Here is a 13208-nt window from a genome sequence, read left to right on the forward strand (position 1 = left end):
TTGTTGCAGTTCACAAAACCCCAATCGGCGTAATGCTCGACCATCAATTTGGAGCAGTCATACCAGTAATCGAAAATCTGACTCCCCAGAATTTACCGTCCAAAACCCCAAACGCTCTTCCACCCCTTCTGCGCTAGATAATGATTGGCAGTGAACTCTTTATTCAAGACGCCATGTCTCTCGAAAGATCCAACGAAAGCTTGACGCAATGTAGAATATCAGAGAAATGGGCGTTCAACTCGCTCGGCGGCTATACCTTGCAACCGGGCTTGTTGCGTCTTGTCCATAGTCGCCTGCGAAAGTCTGAGCACGTTGTTGTCGATCACTGCTTGTATTGGGAATAAACCTCTTGTGGGAATGCAATGCTGGTTCTTTGGAATAGACGGTATTCCTGCCAACCTCTTGTATCTTTGTCGTAATGTACAGCCGTAGGGTATGAAGCCCAAGAGCTCGTCCTATGGAGATATCACAACGACACATCTCAGAGATCTCGTGCGAGATACTCCAGCTTCCAGCATACTCTCACAGTAATACTCAAGGTCATATTCGAAGATGGTCCGATTTCCTACCCTCGCCGGACCTGCGAAATTCGCTGTTTCGGCATTGTGCACGTACCGGCTGTCGCATCCGACTTTAATACTGTCCAACGCAGCTAACACAACCTGTTGGAAGGCCTGTCTGCGTTATCCCCAAGGAACGGCTCGGAGCTCGATCTGTCGGGAACGACAAAGGTCGAATGGTCCTCCTCAGAGTGGGTAGCACCATTGTCGCACATTCCATTCCCATCCCAGTTTGAGAGGTCAACGAGAATCCTATCCTAATGGATGCAGCTCCGACCCTTACACCTTTAACATCTATCTTCTCAACAAGGACATAATCCCCAGCTTGTATCTGAAAATCGCATCCAACCTAACAACCTCGGACGATGAGTACACATTCGACAGCGTTGACGTTCTTCCTGGGTAAGTTAGCTTTCCTTTTCTTCCGCGATAGAGAATTCAATCTTATTGCGTAGGTACTGGAACAGCTACATCTAACAAGAAAATAACCCAGATCCGGTTACATCTTCGCCTTCAAAGATGTCTCATCCAACAATACCCTCGCTCAGTCCGGAGAATTCAGCATTGTCGTTCATGCAGATAGTACCACTGCTTCAGTGGCCACCTCTACGGCCACGGCTACAAGCACTGGTACAGCGACGGGCTCAAGCACTGATGCGCAGACTGGGGCTGGAGCACGCACTTTCGGGCTGCCCGTTGCTGAGGGTGCGATGATTGTTGTTGTCGGGATGATATTTGCGCTACAAGGGAACCCTTGATTGATGTTGGGGTACGGCTTTGGCATCGAGGTGATTGGCCGTATCGTATCGTGCTTGTTTAAACTATGTGCCGCTTGCTCGGATGAGTACGTTCTTCGGGTTTAAGTGCGTAATATAAATGAAGAATGCCGTTCCTCGAGAGATAAGAGTGAGGATGTACGAGATAGAGGCTGCAACAAAGTTCGAGATTAATTTCATTCCAGTCCCTAGATAGACTTCTTTGACGTCAACATCTTCATTTATTACCAAGAGTTTCAGATCCTAAAATATGGCTTGTCCATTTCCGGTGTACCTCCAACGGTCAAAATACACATTACTAGTATCAGAAGGACATTCTGAACCAGAGCCTATACCGTTGCAGGTAGCGTACATACCAATCAAACTTCCAACAAATGTGCCGCTACCTCCACTCACAAACTGAGCCGACATGATTCCAATGCGGATCGCAGCGTTTGGATTAGCGGAGGGCATTGCGGAAAACTCGTAATGAGTCTCATTGATTGTCTTGATCTGAAACCTGATTTTTCCTCCTATCCAGGAATGCGGAACAGGGACAATCTTTGGAGGTGGAGGACTAGCTGGAATGACGGGACTATTATCCATAGTTTGTGCCTCCGTTTTGAAACGGAAGTATAGCCGGGATGATGGGTGGCCTTGAGAGGATGTCTGCGAATTAAGAAGAACAAGTCCGAGATCAATATGGTTCATTTGCGTCAAAAATACCGTCACTCCAGCTTCATGCCCAACAGACGTGGGATTAAAAGTGACATCAACCGTGAATGTGAAAAAGGTGTCAGTTTGGCGACGGCCTATGAAACCGAGACCTTTTTGTCCATTGAGCTCTGGATCGTCTGAGGAACCTGTCAGATTACTTCTGCTGGGAGTGATCTCTAATCCCTTAGGAGTAACAGAAAAATCTCCATTCTGAGGGACCCTGAAATGTACCAAATTGCGTGGTATATCTGTGCCGAACTCGAAATCATAGACATCAGGATCAGAGTTGAAGGGGCCTTTTCCAGGAATATTCCGAGTGGGTGATGGTAATGGCCATCCCGTCATCTGGCCTCGGACAGTCTCGAGAACCGGCCATTCATCCTTCTTCCAAGTCACTGGGAAAAGGACGGTCTCTCTTCCCATTGGATAGACCCTCCAAGCTGGTCCACCTCGAGTTGCCAGACAAACACCCCACCAATTTCCATTCGCATCCTGAAAGAGGTCTCCGTGTCCAACAGTCTGAAAGTACTCATTCGTACCTCTGTTTGTCAATATTGGGTTATTTTGGTATGATATATAAGGGCCCCCAATCTTTGTCGATCTCGCTATGCTGATTGAGTGATTTAATTCAGTTCCTCCTTCAGCAATGAGAAGATAATAGAACCCATCTTTCTTGTAAAGATGAGGGCCCTCAGGATAGACTGCCCCTGTACCATTCCACATACTCACCGCGTCGCTGAGATTTCCGGTCTGAATATCAATTTCCTGAAGAGTGATACCTGACATGACCGTATAGACCTTGCCATCATCATCCCAGAAGAGATCTGGATCAATGGACCCGGCGTCAAATATAACGGGATCACTCCAGGCAGAGTCATTATATGGATTCTTCGAAGAATACAGAACACCTGTTTGAGATGGTGCCCCGAGATAAACACAGATCACGTAGAAGGTGCCGTCATGATATCGAATAGTTGCTGCATAATGTCCCAGTTGTTGGCCTGCAGTCCCCGCACTATATCCAGGAAGTTGACTTTCGCGATTCCATGCATGACTTACGAGCTTCCAGTCGAGAAGATCTTTTGAAACATAAATTGGAAGCCCTGGAAAAACATCGAAGGTTGATGTCACGCAAAAAAATAACTCATCCACTCGGGTACAGGAAGGATCAGAGTGCCAACCTGGTAAGACAGGATTTTGGTAGCTGGTATTGTGCACGGTAATGGAACGCACGCCGGGTAAGATCTGAAAAGAGAGCAATAAAACCAATATACGAGGCAAGGCCATGGCGAAAGAGATCTAGTGGACATAGCCAGGATGAATTGGATATTCTCCATTATTCCTGGTGCAAGGTCCCATTTAAATTTTTTTACAATTGATACCTAACCTCCAGATGCTACCTTGAACCCTGGAAAAAAGACCCCGCATGAAGAAATTTTCCGAAATAGAGCTGATCAACCCCGCTTCTTTTCAGCCAACAGCTCTACTATCTTCTATTAGCTCATATGAATTGTCATATAAATAGGCTAAATTCAAAGGATGTCTCACCTTGTAATGTATGCGCTTAATGTAAGATCTATCTCAGAGACAGAAAAATCAATGAATGCTCGCTCTACACCAAAGCATCAAATCAATGCAAGAGACAAGGATGTAGAAGGATTTTATAGGCAGAGATCTAAAGCGGGGTATGACCCAGATAAAAGACTTAAATTTGAAATTTATGCTGCAAATCGTACTACTTGTACTTAACTTATGACAATTGGCGCCTTCTGATATCGTCAGGTCTTAAAGGTTGCATTTTTCTGGTAATGAGGATAATCATTGCCAAGGTGCTGGTCTCTTCGACATTTTCCGGTTGCCTAACATTTCGAGTCTCCGATCTATGGTCTGAATTTTGAAATTTCAGCATACGCAAACAAGGCTCTGTATGTACGGAATATGACTGGGAAAATGAGGTCTTGGGGTCTAGGTGACGTGGTGGGGAAACATGCTGGATCTCAGTTGATGTTATATTTATTGTACAGCTACATATAGCTTCATCTACTTGGAGATGTGAAACGAAACAGCCGCATATCTTTTCCTTTAATCAGCAGCTATTTCTTCTTTGAAAAGCAAACCTTCAGCGTGGTGTGCAGTGGTTTGTTGGGTGGTTTGTTGATGCCGACTGGACCTGTTCTGTTCTACTAGACTTGCCTGCAAGCGCCCTGGTCCAAGCTTAACACTCGCAACATTTGGTTCTTGGATGTGGCAAAATTACTTGAAATCTCAATAAAATGAAATGTATGTCTGAATCTCTCACATATATGTAATGGAATTTTAGTATCACTTATGATTATATATATTCAAGCTCGGTCAAATGAAAGAAGTTTCTAACAAACTACTGACCAATGGGTGTAACTACGCTGAGTGACATAGTCAAATAACTAGTATACTTCGTCAAGACAATCACCCCCTGTCCTAAAATACAGTATCAAAACGCAATAAGTCACAACCTAATATCTCAATAATTATGAAATAGTATGGTATCCTCTGGTCACTGCTATACAAGTGTCTAATATGTTGAGGAATGTTTAAGCATAAAAAGAATGATTTTATCCTCACAATATCTAATAATCCCTCTTTTGTATGTGACAAATAATTATCCGATTTGTGCAAGCATAATGATAAGTTCCTCTTACTGGCCTTCCTGTACTTTGATAGGCTGATCTATTCCATACATGCCATCATCGCGGGAGAGTACCATGCAAAATCTGGAAGAATTTCAAATGGGGAGTTTATGTGCTTATACTCATTTTGTCAGACCGATATACGTATCATTATGTGTGTCCAAGCCAGTAAAACATTTGTATATCTGGGGGCCATACCATGTATGACAGAGCTGCACTGCATGATGCTTATGATCATAGCTATTCGCTGTTGCCAATGAGCCAGTTGTCTCAGGCAATGAAAATTGTCTATCGCACTCTCACCATTGTCGTCGTACTCGCGCAACACTGAAATAGTAACTTTGTGCCTATGTATATCTCTCTTGCAAATTAATTGATACATACGACCACAGGGTGTGGAGAACAGGGCTTCCCGTCCGCTCAGCCGTACTTAAGCCACACGCCGGCAGGTTAGTAGTTGGGTGGGTGACCACCAGCGAATCCCTGCTGTTGTATGTTTCTTATTTTTTTGGCCCAGTCAGGAAACTATCCCTATTGCCTTGGCCCTCAAGCGCTGCTAGGTCCCCTCAGCTAGACCTTCCCTAGCCCTCCCATGTTTTTGCCACTTCTTGTCTGGCCCTTATTTTTGCTTTCTGGGCGCTGAGTTGAAACCAATTTGACACTGGAATACAGATAGTTTATAGCAACTACCACTATTGGGTCCAGTCTTGGTTATCTCGTCTTTGGAAAAACAGCGAAGAATCTCACGGCACAGGTGTGGAGGCGAGTGACTTGGGTAGAACAGAAGCTCTGAATGTCTATCCCTTTAACAGATCCCTCTTCACTCATGTCAAGGATTGTGTTAATAGTTTAATAAATGAATCGCTAGAGAGTATTCAGGCGGAGTTGCTAATTATAATCGGTGGAAATCAGTATGATGCGTCTGAGAGGACAAGAATGACGGGACAGTTTTTAGTTCTTTATTATGTCTCATGGTTTTGTAGGAAGGATGACTGCAAAACAGTCCCTTATCGTGCAGTATAAACAGGTATTGGGGCCATTGTCCTCGTACTAATCAAGTTTACTAATGATAGAAGGCTAAAAATGAGTCGTCTACCCACAGGAAGGGGTATTACGCTCAATTCCATCTCGATTAATTTACTGATGTTACGTTGCAATGATAACCTGCATTTATCGTTATAGCTTGTTTCCTGTGTAGATTCCTCGGGGCTGAAGGAAAGCACCTCCGCCCAACAATACGCTCTTGCTCAAAATTGCGGCTCCTATCTGACACCTAGGTTTATATAAGCAGACTTACAGTAGTCACGTAAGACTCTATTTCTATCTTCTCTAAATATAGTTATTGTTTCGATACTGAGTACCAAACGCCCCTTTTCGAAACGGCCCCTTCCGGCCTACGAGTTGATTTGGCCCGCTGCAAATTTATAGTATTAACCGAGGCTTGGAATTTACTGATATACAAATGCAGACTCTATTGTTCGGAATGAATTAGTCACGGATTCATAAGCATTAAGGTATTACTCCAGTTTAATCCAAAGGAAATCTTCTGATTCTAAACAGTTTCATTACGATTGCTGCAGGCTTCGTACATCACTATCATGTCAGCTACGAAAGCCTGCCTTTAGGAGCAATGCCACATCTCATTCAAGGAGGTGAGAGTATTCTCGATTGGGATCCGATAAAGACGTGAAGCATGAAGCCCAAATGATTGGGAATCAGAGTAATTCAATCAGATGTAGTACCAACGATGCACTGGCGCAACCAATACGTATGACTATGGACCGTGAGGTGGAGGAGACTTCCATCAGCCCTCGCACCGGCTTCTGCTCCTCAATTTCTGTGTGACATTCATATGTATAGATCCAAGTCCACCGCTCATACGAGTGAATTTATCGGCCGCACAAAATTGAGGGGACATATTCCGAAAGCTCGACATGGAAAAGAAAATAGGGTATGCGCTCAGCCGTAACTTGAGCCAGGGAAGAGGTTGACAGGTGAAAATAACCGGAGAAAAAGGGGCCCAAAACTTCGAGATGGGATATGAGGAAAAATAGTCTGATGCTCTAGCATATGGACGAAAGGGTGTCAGCGAAAATGTAAATGTTTGGGCGTATTATTGTTGAAGATAAGGAGTGTATGTTGATCGCCATAGCCATAATGGGGATAGAATGGCGGAACCACACAAGCCTAGGTACTTGCTATTGATTAGCTTTGTGAAAAATTCCCAGATAAGCCATGACTGGCTCTGAGGGGGAGTGCTTTGAGAGAGGGTTTAGGAGCCGCGTCCTGGGATCGAGATCAAATCAAATGCGGCGATCGACGGATAGGGTCACGTGATTTAAATATAGGGTCATGGCAGCCAATCACAGGGCTGGCTCAGCCCTCGTCTAACGCCGGGCATCATGTGACGCACAACCCACATTTTCGGCCACAAAAGAATCTTGTGGACTTCGACGCTCTCGCAACAACCCCAACGCCAACGACAACGACAACCTCCGAGTCACTTCACGGCAAGATGACTGTCATGAACCAGGGTATGTCAATACCCATCGCTTGAACACCAATCGACGTTTATTTTTCCGTGCTCCGTTTCCCCCTTATGATTTTTATCTTCGCCAACTCATCTCGAAATTTGTCTAAATATGCTGATGCACCGACTAGGCTTGGCTTCCTCCCGACGCAAGTCGCGCAAGGCGCACTTCTCGGCCCCCTCCAGCGAGCGCCGCACTATCATGAGCGCCCCTCTGAGCAAGGAGCTCCAGCAGAAGTACAATGTACGTTCGAACGACCCTGAAGCGGATTGCGGACCACCACGAAGTCGAAATTGATTCGCGTCACCCATCTCCCCATTGCCATTCGAATTGGCTTTTCTCAACCGATCATATCGGAAAGCCTCGAAGAAAGCATCGCAATAAATATCAAATACGCACAATGCTGATGCAGTTTTGAATAGGTTCGCTCTATCCCCATCCGCAAGGAGGATGAGGTTCTCGTCGTCCGCGGCTCCCAGAAGGGCCGTTCCGGCCGTGTCAACAGCGTCTACCGTCTGAAGTGGGCCATCCACGTCGAGAAGATCCAGCGCGACAAGAGCAACGGCCAGAGCGTTTACCTGCCCCTGCACCCCTCCAAGGTCGTCATCACCCAGTTGAAGCTCGACAAGGACCGCGAGTCCCTCCTTCAGCGCATCGCCCAGGGTCGTGAGGCGGTCAAGGCCAAGTCCGCTTAAATCGGGGGTTTTGGGGTTATGTTCATATTGTAATGGCTGTGATGGCGCGGGAGTTCTGAAAGACTCGAAAAATGCGAGATCCAACCTATGATCAGGATACACCTGCCAAAGTGGGTGCATGGCGATACAATGAAAAACGAAAAATTTTATTTCCATCTTCAACGTGCATCACAAGGCTTCTCAAATCTCAGCGTTGAAATGTTTCTTCCTGATCGTGCGTCCGGATACTTGATTGACGAAGATCTAGCCTAGAGCGCTACTCTTTTGGGGTACTTAAGGCTTGATTCTCGACAGCTTTTCCGATAATATATCACACGCAGGCCCTTGCCTTTGGATCGCTATATGTGGTGTCAAGATAACTAGACACTTCCGTCGACATTCTCTTTATACGTAGATTATAAGGTAAATACGCGACGTAAAGTAATTGCTGATTTGGAGCCATCAATTGTGTCAGTTCCTGCCATAAGTCTAGTCTCCGATGCCTTGATGCTTTGCCCATGCACGATTACATGTCAAAGCACATTTACTTCACGTGGATGGCATCTGTAAATTATTAGTCAGTGGTTACACCTTCATCTATCCCATAGACTTGTGCCGGCAACCTGAGCGCTGCAATTGAGGGCATTCCTGTCCCTGAATCGTTCATCAATCAATTGCATACGAACTTCCACGCAGCCACTTAACCATTGGGAGTAATTAATGGTAAGAGGTGATTGAAATTCGATAGAGTGAGAATTAATTATTCACAAAAGCGAAGGCAAGCCTGGAAGGCGAACTTTTGGTCTCATTGCCGCTTTCCGAAATCGAATCGCTAAATGGGCGAATGCAGACTTGAACTTTGCAGGGCTTCGAAAGTCTTCACATAGCGTTCCATACTATTCGGCGAGTGAAATTGAATTATTCAAAAACAGGCCCCTGGAACAGAAATTGATTGCGTCGCCTCTCTTTAGAGGTGATTTCATAACCATTCAGTCACCTGATTCAAATCATCACCGACAGTTGTATGAAGCATTGGATTTTGGCGCACGGAATAAGATCTTTTAATTGTATAATTTATCCAGCTCGAGCTCACGTTCAAATTCATAAGGATGACAAGTTAGGATCGTGGACAAGGGAGATTTTTGTCCAGTTTTGAACGCTGACGTGTCGCTCAGACCAAGCGCCCATCTTTCCCCGCACCGCCGTTGAATCCGAAAGAGATTGAACATTCCGTCACTTGGGAGGCTTATCACCTAATCTTGCTCTTGGCACTTCGTGTTATATATATCAATCTTTGCCCTTTCTAAAAGTGCTCCATGAAAGGTTATACATGACTCAGTGTTGGGTTCGAGATGCGTGGTCTATATGTAACATGTCTTTCTGCACTCACTACTCTAGCAGTGGGCCAATCTCCTTCATTACAGCATCCGCTTTCTGCCATGACAAGGCCAAACATTATATTTATTTTGACAGATGACCAAGATGTTCATCTTGATTCTCTCAAATACATGCCCTTCGTCAAAAAACACCTCATTGACCAAGGGACACATTACCGCAGTCATTACTGTACAACGAGCGTTTGCTGCCCGTCCCGAGTGACCCTATGGACAGGGAAGCTAGCACACAACACAAATGTAACCGATGTTAATCCTCCATATGGTAAGTTAACTGACAAGACATATTGATAGATATGTACGCATGCTCAAAGTACCGCAGGCGGTTATCCAAAATTCATATCCCAGGGATTAAATCAGAACTACCTCCCTGTTTGGCTGCAGGAAGCGCAATATAACACATATTATACGGGGAAGCTGTTCAACGTTCATACAGTGGACAACTATAATCACCCATTTCCAGCAGGATTTACGAGCCATGTGGGTGCCCGAAGGAGAAACCTTTCAAAATCTTGATCTTTCTGACATTTTAATGGCGCAGGATTTTCTTCTTGACCCGTACACCTATGACTATTTGAATAGCACATTTCAACGAGACAAGGAAAAACCGCAAAGCTATGAAGGCCAATACACCACTGATATTCTAGCTCAGAAGGCCTATGATCTTCTTGGTAAAGCGATCGAGGCTGACAATCCTTTTTCCTGACAATTGCTCCTGTAGCCCCACACTCCAACGTCTTCATGAATGGAACAGGACTAGATGAGAACCCCACCTTTAGCTTTGGCGCGCCTATTCCGGCAAAGAGACACGAGAAATTGTTTGAGAATGTGCAGGTACCTCGTACGCCATCCTTCAACCCAGAGCGCCCTTCAGGAGCAAACTGGATCAAGTCATTGAAGCGTCAAAACGAGACCAATATTGAGTACAACGATCATTTTTATCGCTCTCGTCTTCGTGCCCTTCAGGCTGTAGATGAGCTTATAGATGGCCTGTTCCATCGCTTAGAGAATTATAATATTCTGAAAAACACTTACATCATCTTTTCCAGCGATAATGGTTATCACATAGGTCAACACCGACTTCAGCCAGGAAAGTCGTGTGGATACGAAGAAGACATCAATGTTCCATTATTTATTCGTGGCCCCGGTATTGCCGAAAATAGCACGACTGATATCGTAACCACACATACCGACCTGGCGCCCACATTTCTTCACATGTTGGGTATCCCACTACGAGATGATTTTGACGGCGATCCTATTCCTCTGACACAGAACGACATCAAAGAGGCACATGGAAAACGACAAGAGCATGTCAATGTAGAATACTGGGGATTCGCGGCTGGAGAGGGAATTTATGATTGTACTGTTTCCTGAATCCCTATCTACTCCCTATCATGTTTCTTCTTCGAAAAACCTAACACCGCAACAGTTGATTTATCAGCCTATAACAACACCTACAAAGCTCTCAGAATCAAAGGGGAAGGATATAATATCTACTATTCAGTGTGGTGTAACAATGAGCACGAATTATACGATATGACGGTATGATATTTGAGTATATTTTTAACATTGTTGCTATTATTTTGCTCACAGCAAACAGAGCGATCCACATCAACTGAACAACTTGTTCCTATCAGACGAGAATGATCAAAAATCACGGCGAGATTTCCTAGGAGTCGACTTCGCGAAGGTTGTCACAAGACTCGACTCTTTGCTCCTCGTATTAAAATCATGTCAAGGCGCTATATGTACCAAACCTTGGAAATCCTTGCACCCTAATGGTGAGGTTACTACCTTAAGAGACGCATTAGACGCACGGTATGACCACTTTTATGAGGCGGAGCAGACAACTCGAGTTTGGTTTGATGAATGCGCGCGGGGATATCTTATACACGCAGAAGGACCACAATTTGATTCTAAAATTAAAATAGGCGAAGATAAGTTCCTTCGAGATGGACTGCCTTGGTATGAGTGGGTTTGATTTTAAGCTAAGGATGAGTATCTTCACACATAAAATGCTCAGTTTTCCACCAGAAGACCTTAAATACTGAATAATCGTTAAAAATTGACACTTTTTGTGATTCAGCAAATCGAAATTTAATTGCTTATTCTATTCCGTTCATCATTTTTAGAAACAAGATGTAAAATATTCTCGGCCATTGTATCCCATTTCTCTTTGCGGTGACGATTTCAAAGAACATAATAGATATTTGTAAAGATATATAAAATCTTGACAACCAGAAAAGATTAAAGTACTTTGTTACCGAGTGAGTAGCGGGAAGAATTATTTACCGAAAGACAAGGAGGTGACTTATTAGCAAGAACCGGCGAAATATTCACCCCGATAGCTGAGACATACTCGCCTGATAGATATTGCCGGCGATTATGGCACCGACCTGGTTGATCATATTGTAGATAGGAGCTTGAAAGGTTCGGGAGTGAAAAGCATAAGATTTTCGGGAAACCAGCCCACTGTAATGCTTGAATTAGTTCAAGTAAGTATTTGACTCTATATGAAGCGTCTAATTTGTGACATCTGATATTGAAATGAACAAGAGGAAATACACCCGGTAAATAAGATGAAAGCAATAAAATTATAGTCAACGATTTCGATTTGCTTATCATCATTATGTTCCTAGAATTCGTCTTAAAAGGAAACGGAAACATTATTTGACCGAACAGAAGCCGAGCTCACCCACAGACTCCGAGAATTAGGTCGAAAACCACATCGGAATAATTAGACATACGATTATTATCTCTTTGAATTCAGGTAGCATATTACCGACTGTTTCCCGCAATAAGAAAGTTTAGAAGACGCGTATGAGATTGAACACTCCATGTAATGTAAATGGCTTTTTGATGAGCTTTTTTATAATATCATTCTCCTGAATTTGTTGCTTGACTCGGAATTGATGATTTAAAAGGGTTCAATTCTTTAAGTTGGGCATTCGAACAATCAAAACAACACAATGGTCAGATAATTCTCAGCATGTCCATGGCGCGCACTGGAACAGACTGTTCAATGAACCGAGAAAGATATGTATGGTGGATTAGATAGAGCCAAAGCCCACCAGTCGGAAGTCTAAGCTATGCAGTTCCGAATGCAAGTCACGGAACAAAAATTATACAATGGTCTAAATGCTGACGGTGGGAGATATCCTTGGCTGCATATGACAACGTTTGATCTGCGGGGTCGGGCGCGGGGAAAGATGCACCAGTACGCAGACTGGCTGGGCAGCATATCCAATTGCCAAGTAATTCCACCGGGTTTCTAGCTCTCACAACTATCAATGTCCCAATGAAATGGCTCAATGCTTTGCCACCATGGACCTAGACCGAGCTGGCCCTTTTGTTTGCCCCGCATGGAGAGCTAGAAATAGGCCTATCCACACTTCCTGATTAACGTAGTCTGACAGCTTCCCCCCACATAGCCACGGATATACATGCTGTTCCCCACAATGATCAAGAACGACTTCTTTAGTGACAAATGACAAGGAATGGTTATAATCCAATCAGGCTTGTTCCTGAATGTGATATGTCATATAAATCCCTGTTATGCATATTACAATACGCCCTATGACTCCTGTACGCACTGACCGGCAAAGTAGTTCCGAAAAGCTATTCAGCTATTTATGTTGACGAATGCCTCTATATTTATACAATTTTTTTTTCTTTTACCTACTCAGGTGCTCGGAGAACTTTAGGACCGCGTTTATTGAGACATTATTCGGTATAATACCAGATTGAATTCCATATGAAAGCTTATACTTTTACTTTCATAGTCTGTAGCAAGGGTCCCAAAAACCGGTAAAATAGTAGGAAATCAACAGAAATAATCCATTATTCTTCCGTCAATATACCTTGCAATTAGAGTGTCTCGGTGAAATACTTGAGTAATTTATGACGAGCGA

The 13208-nt window shown here is 44.1% G+C and overlaps 4 protein-coding genes across 4 annotated transcripts; 3 read left to right on the forward strand and 1 right to left on the reverse strand.

Annotated features, from left to right (window-relative positions):
• Nucleotides 1-552: 552 nt before the first annotated feature.
• Nucleotides 553-1318, forward strand: N7462_001702 (GPI anchored serine-threonine rich family protein; the record flags this gene model as incomplete). Its single annotated transcript, XM_057073428.1, has 3 exons — nucleotides 553-755; nucleotides 831-962; nucleotides 1054-1318. The coding sequence occupies 3 exons, from the start codon at nucleotides 553-555 to the stop codon at nucleotides 1316-1318; spliced, it is 600 nt and encodes a 199-aa protein (XP_056937069.1).
• Nucleotides 1319-1579: 261 nt separating this feature from the next.
• N7462_001703 (glycoside hydrolase family 43 protein) lies at nucleotides 1580-3319 on the reverse strand (the record flags this gene model as incomplete). The annotated part of the gene is made up of 1 exon (XM_057073429.1): nucleotides 1580-3319. The coding sequence occupies one exon, from the start codon at nucleotides 3317-3319 to the stop codon at nucleotides 1580-1582; it is 1740 nt and encodes a 579-aa protein (XP_056937070.1).
• A 3894-nt stretch (nucleotides 3320-7213) lies between these two features.
• On the forward strand, nucleotides 7214-7924 carry N7462_001704 (60S ribosomal protein uL24; the record flags this gene model as incomplete). The annotated part of the gene is made up of 3 exons (XM_057073430.1): nucleotides 7214-7232; nucleotides 7360-7472; nucleotides 7652-7924. 3 exons carry the CDS (start codon nucleotides 7214-7216, stop codon nucleotides 7922-7924), a joined length of 405 nt encoding a protein of 134 aa, XP_056937071.1.
• Nucleotides 7925-9243: 1319 nt separating this feature from the next.
• N7462_001705 (sulfatase family protein) lies at nucleotides 9244-10671 on the forward strand (the record flags this gene model as incomplete). Its single annotated transcript, XM_057073431.1, has 4 exons — nucleotides 9244-9562; nucleotides 9620-9777; nucleotides 9839-9968; nucleotides 10019-10671. Coding segments are annotated over 4 exons (1260 nt in total), but the record flags the coding sequence as incomplete, so codon positions are not given.
• Nucleotides 10672-13208: the final 2537 nt, after the last annotated feature.

The sequence above is a fragment of the Penicillium macrosclerotiorum genome, assembly GCF_028827735.1.
Source record: "Penicillium macrosclerotiorum strain IBT 26536 chromosome Unknown utg000002l_segment0_segment0, whole genome shotgun sequence".
Classification (NCBI taxonomy): Eukaryota; Fungi; Ascomycota; class Eurotiomycetes; order Eurotiales; family Aspergillaceae; genus Penicillium; species Penicillium macrosclerotiorum.